At 35.3% G+C, this 17580-nt stretch overlaps 2 protein-coding genes across 2 annotated transcripts; one reads left to right on the top strand and one right to left on the bottom strand.

Annotated features, from left to right (window-relative positions):
* LOC135690949 (histone H2B.1) lies at positions 1-929 on the top strand. Its single transcript, XM_065208647.2, has one exon. It carries the CDS (start codon positions 66-68, stop codon positions 468-470), a length of 405 nt encoding a protein of 134 aa, XP_065064719.1. The 5' UTR covers positions 1-65; the 3' UTR covers positions 471-929.
* A 353-nt stretch (positions 930-1282) lies between these two features.
* On the bottom strand, positions 1283-16770 carry LOC135690600 (lysine--tRNA ligase). The gene is made up of 17 exons (XM_065208198.2): positions 16483-16770; positions 15769-15850; positions 14731-14793; positions 12751-12916; positions 11772-11865; positions 11405-11481; positions 10725-10828; positions 9806-9931; positions 8640-8759; positions 7977-8037; positions 7387-7488; positions 5082-5261; positions 4266-4351; positions 3071-3156; positions 2341-2467; positions 1777-1920; positions 1283-1439 (listed from the first exon to the last, which is right to left on the bottom strand). The coding sequence occupies exons 1-17, from the start codon at positions 16665-16667 to the stop codon at positions 1359-1361; spliced, it is 1884 nt and encodes a 627-aa protein (XP_065064270.2). The 5' UTR covers positions 16668-16770; the 3' UTR covers positions 1283-1358.
* Between the last annotated feature and the right edge of the window lie 810 nt (positions 16771-17580).

Genomic DNA, 17580 nt, shown 5'->3' with positions numbered 1-17580 from the left:
ACATTGTCCAACTCTACCATTAGGAAACTGGTACTCTAGCGTGGAGGTCAAAATCAAAACACAAAATGTCGGACGCACCAGCTAAAGGAGGGAAGATAGCCCCAAAGGTTGCAAAGAAAGGAGAGAAAAAGGCAGGAGTTGGAAAAAAGGCTGGGAAACCTGGTGGAAGTGGCAAAAGGTCAAGGAAGCGCAAGGAAAGTTATTCCATCTACATTTACAAAGTGCTCAAGCAAGTGCATCCCGACACTGGGATCTCCAGCAAGGCCATGGGTATCATGAATTCCTTCGTCAATGATATTTTCGAAAGGATCGCGCAAGAAGCATCTCGCCTTGCCCATTACAACAAGAAAGCCACGATAACCTCGCGAGAAATTCAGACTGCGGTCAGGCTTTTGCTTCCAGGAGAGCTCGCTAAGCACGCCGTGAGCGAAGGCACGAAAGCAGTGACAAAGTACACAAGCAGCAAGTAGGCCGAGAAGCCAAAGTTTGGAGAAGGCTACGTGAGCTGGATTTTAAGCGAACAAGATGAAGTTTTTGAAGCTGCAGGACAAACGAGGGAATTTAACCTTGTTTCAGCAAGTGATGTTTTTTTCCGAGAAAGTCTTTTTGGTGCCGGGTCTCAGTGTACTGTACAAGTAAATTGTACTTTAAGAACAGCAAAGTATTTAAGTCATTCTGCCATTTGTACTTCGTAAACACAAGGTCTGCAGGAAACGTCCCCTATTTCCTGAATTCACCCTGAAAACTTGTGATCACCCCGCTATAAGCTCGAATGTACAAACGATAGCAATTAACCTCGATGTAGGCTTATTTTAAAACTCATTATTTTATGTTGATGGTTGCCACTTGAGTGTAAACTCTCTAAATTCTGTATAATTTTTTTAAAATCGTTTTAACTAGGTTATGTTGGAATATATACTAAGACTTCACTTGTTTGCATTTCTGAGTCCATCTTTTTACGATTTGTGAAATAAAGACTGATTATTTTAGATATGGATCCCTGTGGATAATATGATGGCAGAACCTCACAGGGAAGCCACTTCCAAGGAAATTCTTGTTGCTGGATGTGGGCAAAAAAAGGAAATTGAAACTGAACAGAAGTGAATCAACGTTTGTGAAAGAAAAAATTTCTTTAGGGGTTGGATATATCAGAATCTCGGTCAATTGAGATCCATTATATAAATTGTCACTAAATAATTTGTCCAGTAATTTCTCATGGGGCTGAGGTGCCACTCTGATAATTTTGTCCTTGGTCAGTAAGTAAAACAGAAATAGAAAACAATTTATAAATTATTGACAATTATTTAATGTCAAAAGATATTCCATGCTACACATGTTAATATGCACTCAACAAAAAATTAACTACTAGGATCTGCATTTGCAGTACCATCAGCTGTTTTATTGTCATCAGGTCTCATGGCAGGAAAGAAAAGGACTTCCTACAATTGAACAAAGAATATGTTACCAAATGTGCAGAACAAATAAGAATGAGGAAGAAACTTAAACATTTCTGACAAGAAAAGGGTTAAATAATTAACTTGGTTTCTAGGCTTGACTTATCAGCCATCTGAACTTTAATAATAATACAATATAATATATCTCGCCAAATCTCTGTTTCGGAGCAGTTACTATACCACAAACACAGAATTGCCAGGAAAGACGTCATTTGCAGTATAGTACCACAGGCTATGAATGTAATATTAGAGTTCAAACCAGGTATAATTTTTATTCAAAACACATTTGATATCACCAAATAATGTACTTATGGAAATATACCTTGATGTTGTTAGAATCAGTGAGAAACATGGACACTCTGTCAATGCCCATACCCCATCCACCTGTAGGGGGTAAACCATACTCCAAAGCCACACAGAAACCTTCATCTACTTGCTGTGCCTCGTCATCACCAGCAGCTTTGTCCTACCAAAAATATTTTAAACAACATTAAAGAGCTAAGAAAGAAAAGGACTTTTCAAAACTCCCATTTCAGATGTTGGGTTCCAAAACAATCATGATTCATTTTTTAACCTTATTTGTAAAGTCCTTTTCAGGGAAGCTCTCTGTTTGCCCCTCTCTTTTGATATCCCTATGTCACATGCTATTTATACAAAAAGTGCATTTAGATGTTTATGCTACCTACTTTTAGAGTGAGGAAATACTCTTGTCAATAATTAAGAAAAAGGTGATCGCAAAAGTAGAAGAGTGAATGAGTATCCCTGTAGGAATCTCTTAACTTTTTATGATGCTTCACCTTCTTTTTTAAAAAACTAACCAATGCTGTCTTAAACATTACAAGCTTTTCATCAGAAAATTATATTCAGCGAATCATGATAGCCTCACCTTACACTGTTGTGAAAACATCTCTCTTTGCACAGCAGGATCATTCAACTCAGTGTAAGCATTGCAAATTTCTTTATAACAAACAAACAATTCAAATCGCTCTGTTAACCCTTTCACATCTCTGTGCCTGTTTACAAAGAGAAATCTTTGATGGCGGTTTGATGCAATATTAAATTTTCAGTTTTAAAAGTATTATAGGAACAACTAAACTGAGATAAAATGAAAGCAACTGTTTTGGGTAGCATTGGGGAAAGCTACTTGTTCAAATACTTCTTGAGTTCTTGAAATGCTGGAATAAGTTTTTTAGCCTCAAATAATAGAAAATTTTGAAAAAAATTGATTAACAGACGATCTAAAACAGGAAAAGAAGTGAGACCACTCAACAGAATTCTTTATACCAACTGAGTATGTACATTCACACAAATATGTAATAATAAATTATTAATAAATTTCTCAGTCTTCATGTGAAGGAAGCAAAGGATTCATGTGAAGTATAGAAAAATACTTTTTAGGCTTTATCCCAAAAAATTCCTGATTGGAATTTTATAACCCCATTTAAGCAACTGCATCCTAAAAATACAAGAGTAACTTACAAATGGAGCTTTCTAAATTTGACTCTCATCTAAATCAACTTTTTGTTATGGAAGAGGTTACAAAGGTATCAAATAAATCTTTAAAAATAAAAAAGTTCTGTTCAAATCTTCCTTACAAAGTCTAAAACCAAGCTTACCATTTAGCTAGAGGACTCATAATTTGTGGATGATCACAAATGAATGTTGGGTTCAAACACTGTGATTCTAAAAACTCTCCAACAAGCTAAAATAACAAAATCAAACATTTCTGTAAGTACAACTCACTAATATACTTGCCAACATGCAGACTTAATGTCTATTTGCCATCCAGTAAGAAAATAATAGTTTTACAACCAACCAAGAATAATTATACCAGGGCTCATTCATGATTGTGTTTATACTTCTGGGTTTGTTTTCTGCAGTGTTATGAAACTTGGACTTGCCCCAGTCTATCTGGACTGAGCATTATGCTAGAGCTTTCATGGTGTTAATGGGGCATTGCTAATGTCCCTTGTTGCAACCACCGATCTATGAAGAAAGACTGGATCAAGCCCACTATTGTGACAACAGTGTGGCCATCTGGGAAGAAGGTGCCAGAACCTTCTGCATGCCCTCAAAAATGCCCTCAAAAGTGCTCTTAAAATTTTAAAGTGCATTCCAAATGTGAAAAGTCCCTTTCGAAATTTTAAAACATGTCCTTTGCTACCTGAAGAAAATTTGTGGTGCTTTAGTAAAAGCTCAGAGAGCCTGCTCTTCTTTTTATTTGCTATGGAACAAGCAGACATTTCTCACATTCTATGTTACCTTGCCAGGACCCCCTTTCCTATCCCTGTCTCTTGTTGGGCAGGGTATATATTCAAAGAAAGGTGGAAGAAGCTTTCACCATTTTAATATAGGTGCATGTTGTCATGAGATCAAATAGCCTTAGAGCTACTAGGGGGCCTCATAAAGCATCAATTTCATTCTAAGCATAGAATAATAAACTAAAGTATGCCTAAAAATAGTAAAATTAAATATCTTGAACGATTGAAAGAAAATGACTGCAAAAAATTTTCTAAAATGTATTTTGATCTAATCTAAAGGGCATGGTTGCAAAAAAATTTCCCCCGCTTCACTTGCAGGGGCCTGCTTTGCTGCTTTCCTTGAAATTGAGCATGCTTCAAACTTTGGTGTTTCAAGACAATACAAAGCTTGACCCAATCTTTTTATAGATCAGTGGTCGCAGCTCAGATAGGAAACAGATAGTACTATACCAATCCTTGCTTCTTTTTTTCTCTGTGTTAATTTTAGTTTTAGAGCATTATGCATATAAGAGTAATGACCTGCTTAGGTGAAAGTTCAAATAATCATTACCTTGTCTAAAAGTCTAGCTGTAGTTCGTGGATATGTGCACTCAACATTATTCTTCACACATAGTGCATCAAAGTATTTATTAGCCTCTGTTAATGAAGAGAGATCATAAAATGAGCATCAGAAGCAAACATAACGAAGAAAGAACATAAGCGATTTTTTACTAGATGCCTGGAATTAAAATTTGCTGTTGTTACCTTATATTCAAGATTCAAATAATTAAATGCCTGCTTTGCATTATTCTTCTTCAATTTTAAGATCACAGGATAAGTTATGTCGGTGCTTTGCATATATTGTGAAGTGATGGTTATGAAAACACCTTTAAAATATGATAAAATGGCTAATATCTGAACTTAGAACCATCCTGAAGAAACAATTAAGCCCCGGAAATCATGCTGTGGTAATGACAATATGATGCTTGTATAAAAATACACTAGCTCCTCTGAGCACTATCCCTTCTCTAAAGCTAATTCAGACTCTCTAATTCATGTTTATAAATTATTTGTCTGTAATTCATTTTGTGCTTCTTTGTCCTCTGTTTGGAACACTGAGGCTAAATCATGCAACTTTTTCTTAATTTTTACCCATACTGGAAACCATTGGCTGTAAATTTACTTTTAATTCAACTTATATTACTAAGATCATCTAGTCTTGTATGTTAAATGGAAGAATGTTTAAACTTGTGGTTTCATATTTTGATGGTTTTCACTACATTTAAAACAGGACCGGGGTAATGAACTGAAAACTTTCTAAATCAATTTTTCAAACTCAAATGAAGAAAAGCAAAATGACTTAAAAAATCTAAAGGCAGATTCTCACCTGGGCTTGATAAGTCGAAATCTGGGAAAGTGACATTTAGAGCCTTTTGCAACTCTTTCAGCATGTTTAGCCTTCTAAATGGAGGAGTGAAGTCAATTTCTACTGCCTTGCCTTTGTCACTGTCAGTTGCTTCAGGATGATATGTTATTTTGTACCCTCCAGTTATCGATTTAACCATACCTGAAAAAGTAATTTCCAATTCCTTGATTGTCTGCTTACATCATTCTGCATGAATATCCACAGAGAAGCTGCTTAAAAATGTTGCTTATAAAGTATTTGTGGCTAAAATGCAGTAAGGTACACTAAACGATAAGATTTGAAGCTTTGAGTTTTCTAGTGCTTTTAGCAAATTCACCATGAGCCAACTATCAGTAAACTATAATATTGCTTTTATGAAAACATTTGTTTTCTACATAGGCTGTATGCTTATAGTAGAAGCAAGTCAGACCAGCAAGGAACCATACAATCTAGATACTGACTCGCAGAACGCGAATATTAGAGTGAAATGAAATCGCTTTAGGTTTAAGTCACATTGGTTCTGAGAGAATTCTGAAAGTGGCTCGCAAGCTTGGTTGTCACTGTCCCCTACTGATTATAAGAGTGGGCCATTCTTTGTACCTATGCCTGTTGCTGTCAAGAGTGGAAGTCTGTTTGAGATATTGATTCAGCGTTAATTGTCGTTTAAGGAGCAGATAGACTTCGTGTTAGCTAGTGGAATATAAGTTTCAGGCAAGATCTCGTCACTCTACAAAATTGATGTATATAATTCAAACACAGAGAAAATATTTATTCTGGCGATTTCAGAACCTGCAGAATAGGTAGAGATCTTTTGCTATACCATGAAGTTGAGAACATAAGGTGTGATGATAATTATGTTAATCTATAAAATTTTAATTCGACAGTTAACACTTTGTTAAAGCAGCGACCATCTACACAAAGAGGGTTGCAAACCTGTCACAAAATATCGACGTGATTCTGACAATGCTTACACTTGACCACTGTAACATGAACTTTATCAAAAACACAATTCTTTACATGACACAGCTCCGAAACTTGATGACTCACTGCATTACTTCTTAACAAAAATTGTGAAAAGTATCAATATATAGGTTTGAGGGGAAACGACGAAAATGGAATTTTTGAGGAAAAATCAATTGAGGTAAATAACTGTGCTTTGCTCCATTTTAGGAGGAGCCTCTGCGAAAGGTCAGGTAATGATTTGGTCCTAGGAATTCGGTGACAAAATTATACCGCAATTTTTTTCGTTTATTAACAGGAGAATATAAAAATATATACTCTGAACAACTAACAAATTTCAGAAAACTATCACGCATAGCTACTTAATTAATTGAAGCTAAATTCAGAGAAGCTTATTCTAGTTATCATTTCCTGCTATTAAATATCATTTTTTCTTGCAATTCAAAGAACGAAAATACTGTAACCACTTGTTGCAATTGACAAGAAGAATCGGGGACTGCGGGCTGAGGAGGATTAGCCCCCATAGTAACTTCCAATAAGTTCTTGAAACCATACAAAAGTACCCTTGCTCTTGGTTTTTAGCCTGTTCAGCCCCCTCCCGAAAGCGGTTTAAGTTCCCCTTAATCTTTCATATGTACCGCGGTTTTTGAATAGAATTTGAACATAATCTTTTGCCATTTTTACACAATTTATTGGCATTAGAAAAATGTTGAGGAATATCAGATTGGAAACTTTGTAGCGCGCCCGCGGTATATTGCCCGCGCACTCAAATTTTCCATCCGCGCACTTTTTCATTTTGGCCGCGCAAAGTCCCTATTTGAATACATTTCACATTAATAACAATACAAATTTCTTTAAAGTGCGTGATTTCAGGTGCGCAGTCAGACGCGTGGGCTTTCCCGCGCAAGAAACAAAGTTTCCAGCCTGGAAGGAATAGAGTGTGAGCGTGGTAGCATTCATTAAAAAAAAACAAATCTAGTGACCAGTCATTGCGGTGCTGCTTGACAGTCCATGCAGCCTGTTCATCTAAATCTTAGCCTATGACTGGCAATTATAAAAAACAAATTGCTTTACTTATACTAATACGGATATCGGACAGGTGCACGCGCCAGGGACATGCTTCTATTCCAATATAGTGACTTTTTTAAGATTTTTGGAAATGTGCTTTTATATCTAAGACAAAGTGTCCTTTTCTACATGTGCCCAAAAGACTTTGACAAGCTTCTAACGCCCCTGGATGCTTCTTTTAATGCTGAGCAGAGTTTGGAATATGACCACATACGAAATGCAGTACGAGCCAAAACCGATAAAAAGCTAGATTGCTTACCCGAAACCATAGTCTCTGTGATCTGCATTAGGTCATTGTAGTCCGCGTAGGCCATGTAAAATTCGCAGGTTGTGAACTCAGGGTTATGAGTCATATCAATACCTAAAAAATCAATTTCAATGGGTCTGCAATATGGATGCCTAGAATAAACTTATCTAAGGAAATCAGAATTTCTATATGAACAAGCCAGAAAATCATGGAGGGGAAATGACAAAGGCGAGTGAGGTCGACTCCTAGTTAGTCCAAATGAAAAACAGACTCTCCTGAAAATGAAAAAATAGATTTTGTACTCATTCATACAGAAATTAGAACTTGCATATGAAAAGACAAATAAGGCGAATTTGCTATTTTGCTATTATAAGGCTATTTTGAATGTTTTTGTCGACTAACTGACTTTTGCCGAAGAGTCATGCCAGCAAACTCCTCAACCCCTCTGATTTAAGACGGGGGGGGGGGGGGGGGAAGGAGGGTCCTGTTGGCTAACTATACAGGAAATTTCATTCTTCCAAACTGCGCAAGTAAATAAAGAGAATTTTAGCTACAGGAAATCTGCTATGTTCAACTTACGGTCATTAAGATAAGAAACTTACCTTCGTTCCTAAATTGTCTCCCAATTTCATAAACTCTATCTATACCACCAACAACTAGCATCTAAAATAAAACAGATTCAAAATGCAAGATATTCGAACTAAATAAGTATTTTCACTGCATATTCTAAACAAAGAGAGTATAAGATTTTTTGAAAATTTAGAAAAACGCGAGTCAATGACAAATAAGAAATGACAAACAGCAGAGCAATTTACTGGAAAATTTTATTTAATGAACAAAATTCTTGGAAAATACTTTATTGAACTAAGCTGGATCAGACTTTGCCATGCTCTCATTCAACTGTTTGAAGAAAGTAACAGCTAAGAGAAAGAAACTGAAAGAGACTAAACGCTGCCGTCGAAAAAGAGTCAGTTTTGATAAGTGCCACGGTTGTGTATTCGACCATTTGAGGTAATAACTACAAACTGAATACAGTTTACAAGTCCCTATGAATGCAATATACTTTGTTGTAAGAAAGATAGGGGCTTTTAACTGCAGTGACGGTTCAAGGGAGGGGTCCAGTGGGCAAAGGCTTCAGGCCCCGCACTTATGGGAGCCAGCAATGGCCACCACAAAATTGTAAAGAACAAGGGCCCCACTTTCTTTAGCCCCAGGCCCCGCAGTCCCTAAAACCGCCGCTGCTTGACTGTACCAACTAAGGATACCTTGAGGTACAACTCCGGTGCCACTCTCATGAACAGGTTCATACTGAGGTCATTGTGGTGAGTTATGAACGGCTTGGCTGTTGCTCCTCCCGGAATCATGTTCATCATCGGCGTTTCAACCTGGAAATTTTAAGTCGATGGTGTGATAAAAAGACGTAACATGCTCAATACTTTTGTAGCTATAACTATATGACAACCTATCAATCAATATTAGCCAATCAATGAGCGTGCGTGTAGAATCACAATTACTTATTTTTTCATTGAAAGAAGACATAAACCCTTAGTACATGTTGATTGCCTTCTAAAGATATTTTGAGAATAGATTGTCCGAAAAACATAAATCGATGATCACTTTCTAGGTGGATTTTTTTTAGGATGATCTTTTCAAAACGAAAATCACAAACATAAATACGTCCCATGAAATAAATGACTTTCAGAAAACAAAATCGAATCAGATCTGGGGTGATTTGATGTTGCAAAATCGGGAAACACAAATATGGTATCAGCTCCAAAAGTTTCTAAAACATACCAAATAAAAGGAAAATTTATCTAAATATGCCTAAACTTCAAGCTTCGGAAATGAAAAAAAGGCCCTTAATCCATCTTCTATATCATATTGTTCAAGACTAAAAAGTGTTTCTCAAGTCTCGTTTTGTTTGAAAAATTATTGTTACTTTTGGTCAAACATTCATCAGTACAAAATCAGTACATATCTAGGATAGTGTTAACCACAGTATTATCATAAATAAAAAGTTTGTGCGACTGTAGTATACAAATTTAAATAGATTTAATTGATTTGAAATATAGATAAAGGGAAGGAATTATCATACAGTTTATAAAAACAACACAATAATGGGCGAAAGTTTGTAATAGGCTCCAGAGAAGGCCTGTACATTGTGGAAAAATCCCTAAATTCTATTGGTCATTCCTTTTATGACTGAAAACTGGTTAGAAATCATGCTATCATCCATACAGATGGATTTCTACATTAGCCTAAACATAATAGCCAAAACAAAGCAACCTTCTTTGTAAGGGCTCCCCTAGAAACATTTATCAAACATTCAGCCTGTTTCTGGCCCCATTTTCTCTTCAATGTCTAGTTTTGTTAATCTTCATAAAAATAGCGAAAATAACTCGAATTGAGCAGCATTTCAAAAATAGCTTACCTCAAGAAAACCAAAACTATCCAGAAATCGTCTTACATAATTAATGACTTTGCTGCGGACGACAAACTTGTTCTTCACATGTTCGTTCAGAATCAGATCCAAGTATCTTTGTCTAAACCTTGTTTCCTAAGAACGCGAAATTTGAAGCTTATATTGACTTTGGCAGCGTAAAGACTCAGACAAGACTTTGGCAGAGTCAGACAAGATTTCTATAGACGCATTTTATAAAAAACAAACAATTTAATCTTCCAATGGCAATTAGAAGTTTGTTGAAACAAGATAGGCCTTGGAACAAGGGTGACTTTTTGCAATTTCTGTCCTAGACGAGAATTTATGGTAAAAAAATTGTGTCGGAGCACTGATTCTTTGCATTGTTTTTATCATAATTCAAAGATATCTTTAAAAGCAAATAGTCATGAAAGTTACAAACGCTTGCTGTTAAGTGAAACTGCTAAAGAAAACAAGTATTTCTCGAATTTTCCTAAGATGCAGTGGCGACTTTTATTGCAACGAATCAAAAGTTCTTTAGAGGTCATTATTCAAAATCATTACTGGAAAAGTTATACTTTGAGAAAGAAAGAAAGAGAGAAAAGAAAGAAAGAAAGAAAGGAAGAAAGAAAGGAAGAAAGAAAGGAAGAAAGGAAGAAAGAAAGAAAGAAAGAAAGAAAGAAAGAAAGAAAGAAAGAAAGAAAGGAAGAAAGAAAGAAAGGAAAAAGGAAGGAGAAAGAAAGAAAGGAGAAAGAAAGAAAGAAAGAAAGAAAGGAAGAAAGAACAAACAATTTCCTATGTGAACTTCTCTAAGCAGCTTTGGAGTGTGGGTGCAAATCAATGGAGCAGGTGTAAACAATAGTGTAAAGAAACATTCTGAAAGACCAACTAAAATATAAAGCTTCAGTATATAACGAAAGTTCTAGGTTACCTTGTCCTTGAGACCAAAGTGCAAGTGTGGCAACATATGGAGGCAAGGTGCAAGCAGTGTCACATGACTTGGCCGAATACTCAGCTCGCCTTTCTTTGATTTACCTGAAAAACAGCAACAAACAGTGTTCTAATTACACCTCCGAAAATATCAAAAGATTATAAAACTTTTCTCATTAAACTAAATTTTGAAACACTGCTCGAAAAGGCACAATCAAATCGCTGTATATTTTAAATAAGTGCGATAAGATGGATTGGCTTTGTTGTACTATCTAGAAATTTACATTGTTATAAATAGTGATTTTGACGACAGTTTTCGACCAGCATGAGTCCATCACTTAATGGATGTTTCGTATGGATGGCAAGACAAGACTAGATCTGAAGAATACTCGTACAAAATGACTGGACAGGTTAAGGTAGGAATCCATGCGAACACAAATATGTGTAGATGGTGCTGTAAGAAGGTGATCAAAGTCAAAAAATTGTGATTGAAAACAGGGACATCAGGGTTGAAGCTTCAGGATATGAATTTTCTTTATTTAAGCTTCGAAGTTAAAGCTTCCGGATATGAATTTTTTGAAACAATTATCACTCTCTTTCATATTAACTTGTGCTCGTGTTACGAAGATTGAAAACAATTAATGAAAACAATTATTATTTCAGTAAGATAAACGCCTCTACCTGGACTTCCCTTTATACCAATAATGTCACCACGTCTGATCTTTCCGTGAACTTCGAAGAAATCCTGCTTTGAAGATCTTGGAAATAAAAAGCAAGGCAAAATTCATATACATATACCGGACTGTGAGCTGAGTTACTATAAACTGTATCGATACAGTTGAAAGTTTGGTTAGGAATTAATATTTACATAGTTCTATACCGTTGCATTATTCAATCTAAAATTTATTGTCAGGGCCTCTTATTCCATTGACATGCACAGTTCAAATAGTTAGACAATGGTACATTCCCAGACAAAAAAGTAGGAAATTACATGAAAAATCACATGAAAAATATTTGATAAATTGTTGATAAATAACGTTTTTCCCACCCTGCGTCAGCCATTACTTGAAGTTTCACTCCTTCGCCACGAAGATCGTAGAAGATCAATTTTTGACCTGATGCTCTTTTTGCGTGGATACGACCTGTCAGGTAAAATGTACAGCATTAATAAATTTCACACTCATTTAATGCCTTACTCTAGTGTCTCTAATAGACGCCCCCCGTGTAATAAATTCAGAAAAATTTGCCCTCCCCCCGTCGCTTATTAGCACCCCTCCTTCTATTAAATTTTTCAAATCAAGTCATTTGATTTTCATTATTCGTTTTTTTTCATTGGCTTTTGTAAAATCTCAACCGTACAAAGGAAACCGATGATTTTTGACTTGGAAGTTAAAAGCTGTAAATTTGATTTATCTTTGTATGATTGCAATTTTCTCTAAAACTATGCAAGAAACTGAAACCAAATTTTGACAGTAAATTCTAAAAGGTACTTCGATTTCAAAGAAGGATTGCCGACATGAACACCCCCTTCTATTAGCACTCCCTTCTATTGAAAACTGGTCGACATGAACACCCCCCCCCCTTCTATTGAACATTGGTCGGAATGAACACCACCCCCCTTCTATTACCTCCCCTTCTATTGGAGACACTAGAGTGAGTACAGAATGCTTATCTAAACGCTTTAAAATCGAAAGCAGATGACCAATATGCTTTGACACACCAAAATTGTTGGAAAATCTTTATCATGATCGCTCTCTAAATAACTTACAAACTTTAAATAACACTAACATTTATATTTTACTGACTTTGGATTGTCATTTTGATCACAAGCACAAACTCTAGTGTTTCCTTACGTAAATTTTGAGAAAATATAAAGCTGCGAGTAGAGGGCAATGGACTGAAAAATTTAGAAGATAGAATTTATCAACTTTCAAAACTTAAGGCAGCCCAACTTACACATTTCAATATGAAGACACAAAACTGAACTTTTCGCTTTCATTACTACAATGCAAAGGATATGAACCTACCTGCTACACTCACTACATCACTAAGAAACTCTCCGGGTTTTGTTATTGGGTCATATTTTTCAATGTAATTCTTCAAAGATAATGAAACATCAAACTTGTGTGGGTAAGGACTATCATCAGCTTTCTTTAGAGCATTGATGGCTTGACTTCGGATTTTGTAGTATTGCTAAAAGCAAATGAAAAATTCATTCCCTTTAAGTAGTCAAGTAGAAGGAATGTTTCTTATCTCATACAACTTGTTCTCAAAGTTTGACTAATAAAGCTGTTGTCTGTGATTTGAGCACATAATTTAGTTATCTTTGTTGTTCTTATCAATTTAGGTCCCTCATAAAATGCAAATAAAATGATTAGTCTGTCTTTGGCATTTAGTAATTATTCCTTTCTCGATTTGGAACTTAGGGACTGATTATTTGATCAATTTTCTGTCTTTTACTCAAGCAATCTTTGTAATTGTGTCAGCTTACTTTGTCTACTGATATTAAAGAAACTGTTTCTCCCTATTATAAGAAGAAATATCAGTCAAGTGATAGACAAAGGAATTTTTCTCCTGTTTGCCAAGCTGGCTCTGGTGAATTCAGGTCTGGCAGTTTGAGGCAGATGATTGCCTGCGTGTGCTCAGTGCCCTCCTAGATCGCTCTAGACAGATAATTAATCACCCCTCTCTCCACCAATTTTAACGGTAACTGCTTGCCCTAGATTTTTATTGACATTTTCAGCTAAACATATTTGTCACATTTTAAGCCTCTTTTTAAATGGGAGACCCAGCATCGTATTAGAAGCATTGATGTTAGACTTAGTCACAAATTTGTTTTTTCCGTGGTTTTTCAAGCCCCTGTCTACTTGAATTCAAATATTTCAAAAATTTATCAGATAATTTTTTCTATCCCAAACTCATCCACTTGTTAAATTCTTTTCAACATTGAAAAAGAACATTAACTTCTTTTCTTGTCAGGAAAGTTCATGTTAAAACAAAGCGAGATAAGCATGTTCAAATGTCACTTTCCCCCTTCCACATGGAAGTATCTTAACGGCTTCTTCTGAGAGTCCAAAATGTTAGGAGTTTTCAGAAGATGTTTGAGATAAGTTTTGTTTGTTAAAGTTACATGTTTATCTTGTCTTGGGCTGTAAAACATGGCTTAGCTTTATGAATTAGTGAACCAAATTCAGAGTGAGGATGAATTTATAATTACAAAGCACAGTAGAAAGAACTTGGTATTCATTTTTTGCCATTACAGAAAGTACTTAAAAGGTAATTTCCTTCTTTGTTTTTAAGACCGTTTTCTTTCTAACTGGTGCATAAATGTTTCCAGAGATTTTATTGGCAAATTTTATTGGACAAAGTAAGCTGGCCTAGCAGGTACAAAAATTGCCTGATGATTGCATTACATGTGAAACTTGGAGTAGCAACCTAGAACTATCCTTAGAACCAACACATTGAACAAGAGCTCTTCTGTTTCAACATTGAATTCTCTCCCACACCCTCATATGATTGTATTAAATTTAAAGTATAACAAATTTCAAAAAATAAGATTTAGTCAAACTTGATCACAAAATTTTTTTTTTGAAAACAGAGAATCAAGTTGTCTTTGCAACTTTAGTTATGGTTCTAGTTCTTAACAAGGGTCAACATAGAGCAGAAAACATTTGCTTTATTGGATTGTGCTGAAAATAACTGTATCCTCATGACGTAGGGCTTTGCTTACAGGTACTTACATGTCCCATCAAATGTTGATTACAATTAAAACCGACATTGGTTGTACTTTACAATAGAATATTTTTACAATTTCTAATTGACAAAGCATGGCTAATTTTCAATGTTTATTTAATTACAAGCACCCAGCAGAGAAAAGCTTATCTTTGTTCCTAACTGGTTGAATGATGGGGAAGAGTGACTTTAAGCCATGCAAAATGGTATTAAAATACACCATTCTGAGCTATCTCCAACAAAATTTATGGTTGGTGCAAATTATATTAGCTTACGTTAGGATCCAAGTTTTCTTCAGCATCTTCATTACTTTTCACTTTTGCAGGTTTATCAGTGACCTAGAAAAAAAATTTCTAAAAATTAAGAACAGGCAGCAATATTAAAGCTTCATGTGAAAAAGAAACTCACCAAGTAAACAATGCCTATCAGGCCCTGAAATTAGAGGCACTCAATCGAGTGCAAGCACCTCCCCACTTGCCTCAGAAAATTTACCAGCTTGATTGTTAGAGCACCTAGCTGATCATTACACAACTTCTCTTGTTTATTTGTGAATTTTCAAATTTACTTAATATAAATAATTAGTCAACATTTTTCCTTGTATCTCTGTAAAACAATAATAAATTTAATGTTGAAATTGCAAAGTTTTCATGGGCTTAGAACCAGCCACAGGATTTCTATTTGATTGCAATGATACTTTGTGCACAGAAGCATCATTGCAATCAAATTCATATTCAACATTTTTCAACTTTAATAACTTCATAAAATTATGAATTAAGTTTAAAAGACCCACTGTCTGGCATCAAATCAAATTATTGGTTAGCATTTTTAACTGTGGCAAACCTGTAAAACACCTTATTTTTAGGACCAATAATTCAGAAATCATTCAGAAAGTAATTTTAAAGAAAGTTTATTGAAAACAAATTGTTTCAAATAGTTTGAATTTCTGAAAAAGTACATCAAAAAAATTGTGACCTATTTATTATGGGCTTTGTATTGTGGGTAATATATACATCTAGAGCTGGTCATATCACTACCAAATTAATCAACTTAAAAACGACTGCCTCAAAATGGTAAAATTCACCCTTGAAAAATAGGCAAACTGTCTTCAAAATATTTATATGTTTAGTAGAAACTGCAAAACATTGTCCTGCAAAATTCACCCTTGCTTACCATGGTGTATTCATAGAACTTTGCTCAGCATTGTCAAATTGTAGTAGTGCAAAATAGCTTGTAAGTAGTGTAATTGGCAATTTGTCTTTAAACTTCAAATGGACTATATAAGACTTAATGTCAATTTTTATTGCAAAAAGTACCTTATCATTGGTTGCTGCTGCTGCCAACTTTTCCTCTTTCTCTTTTGCCTTCTTTTCAGCTTTCATTCTTCTTTTAAGCTCACTTTTGAGGAAGGATAATAGGTAAGCATAAATATTTGAAGTAGTGCAGTAGTGACGTTAGATTCAAAATTTTAAGTAGTGAAACACAAATTCCTTTTGTTCCGCATAACAGCAGTTGCTATTGAATGCAATGAAAAAAATAACTGAGAAAAAATTTGGTTAAAACTGCAAAAATGGTGCACATATGCGACAAACTCTCAAGGCAAGCTATCAAACCATGTGCCTGGTTGGATTGCTTATATTTGATAGTCTAAAACAAGAGTTTTGAAATTTTAAATCAAAGTATAAATTAGCTTATATGATGAATTAATTAAATGAATAATTTTAGGCTAAAAAATAACAAATATAATTATAAAATTATAAAGTTTCAAGCTTCCTTCCAATGAAGTTTTGATTAACTATCTGAATTATTTTTCTCGGTTATCACGAAAACGAAATCCCAGATTGTGGGGCCGGTATTTTGCTAAAAAAATGCAATTTTCAATTTTAAAAATGCTTTTTTACCGGGGCCTAAACTGTCATTCAAGCACAAAAAATACATTAGGAACAACAAGAGAGCATAATAGATTTTTACTTCGAAGATCGATAACAATATTTTGCATATAAACATTCGCTAAAAATTTGTTTACGCACTTTTTACTGAGCTTTTCTTGACCATTCTCGACAATAGGGCTTTTTGTATCCGCCATGTTGTCCGGCCTTTGATCCTCGTGGCCGTAAAAGGGAGAAAACACGCGAACCGGGGCTGATGTAACAACACTCCTTTGACTTGCAAACCTTTTTAACTGATGCAAGGCAGTCAAACTTCTACATAGCATATCAACAATGCATTTTACATTGCATCAAATCTTTGTTTATAAATGTTGTAGGTTTACTTCATAATCTGCATCCTTTCAATAAAATTAGTTTTATAATTCAACGTATTTCAAAGTAGGCCCATTCGCTCAACAGCAACAACAACAGTCGGACGGACCCCAGCGACAAAAGTGTGGTAACTTTAATCAATGTGCCAGTTTATAAGTTGAAAGAGGGTACCCACCCAAATTCCTGCGACAAACCCGATTCCCGACGGTCGATTCCGAACCCCTTGTTGTCAATTCCCGAATCCCGCTGAAAAATTTTGCCAATTGCCGTCTTCAAAAAATGACGATTCCCGCTTCCCCGAAAAACACATTTGGTACCCTTTTGTATCAAAGCCAGGAAAAACGCTATCTGGAAGCGATTTGAATTTGTTATTCTTCAACGATCTATGCTCGGACCGTTGTTTTTTCTCTTTTATATAAATGATCGAAAAAAGATACTGTGAGGCAGCTCACAGGCAACTTGGTTTAGCTTTGCCGCGGCGAACGACAAGCAAAAGGCAATCTTCATTAGAAGCTGGAATGCATTGATGTCAGGTCGGGTGGTTACATTGATTCAAACTGTCGGGTCGGGTAATACATCAAAACTGATTTTAATGAAAGAGTCATGTTAATAACGTACTCAGAAACTTGTCACGGTGTTCCAAGGAAATAGAGATGCAAAGCATTGCTTCTATGAGATGCAAAGCTGATTTCCCTGGTAAGTTTACTTAAGAAGAGAGATGCTTTTGCAAATGAGCTTGGCTGCCCTTTATTTCATTTAACCTTGTGGCAAACACAGATAAATTCAAATGATGACATTCAGCATACTTTTAAGGTTTAAGTTCTCAGTTTAATTTCAAGGTAAGATCGAAGTTTTGTCTTTGATAAA

The sequence above is a fragment of the Rhopilema esculentum genome, chromosome 4 (genome assembly GCF_057945365.1).
Source record: "Rhopilema esculentum isolate cy_ngs chromosome 4, ASM5794536v1, whole genome shotgun sequence".
Lineage (NCBI taxonomy): Eukaryota > Metazoa > Cnidaria > Scyphozoa > Rhizostomeae > Rhizostomatidae > Rhopilema > Rhopilema esculentum.
Note: the sequence above shows the minus strand (reverse complement) of the source record. Positions and strands in the feature narration are given on the sequence as shown.

Excerpts from the sequence above, each read along its gene's own strand:
- LOC135690949 (XM_065208647.2), top strand. The coding sequence starts at position 66 with ATGTCGGACGCACCAGCTAAAGGAGGGAAGATAGCCCCAAAGGTTGCA.
- LOC135690600 (XM_065208198.2), bottom strand. The coding sequence starts at position 16,667 with ATGCTATGTAGAAGTTTGACTGCCTTGCATCAGTTAAAAAGGTTTGCA. Across the intron at positions 8,038-8,639 it reads CACCGGAGTTGTACCTCAAG|ATGCTAGTTGTTGGTGGTAT; the intron begins GTATCCTTAGTT and ends GTTTTATTTTAG. Across the intron at positions 7,489-7,976 it reads GAGACAATTTAGGAACGAAG|GTATTGATATGACTCATAAC; the intron begins GTAAGTTTCTTA and ends TTGATTTTTTAG.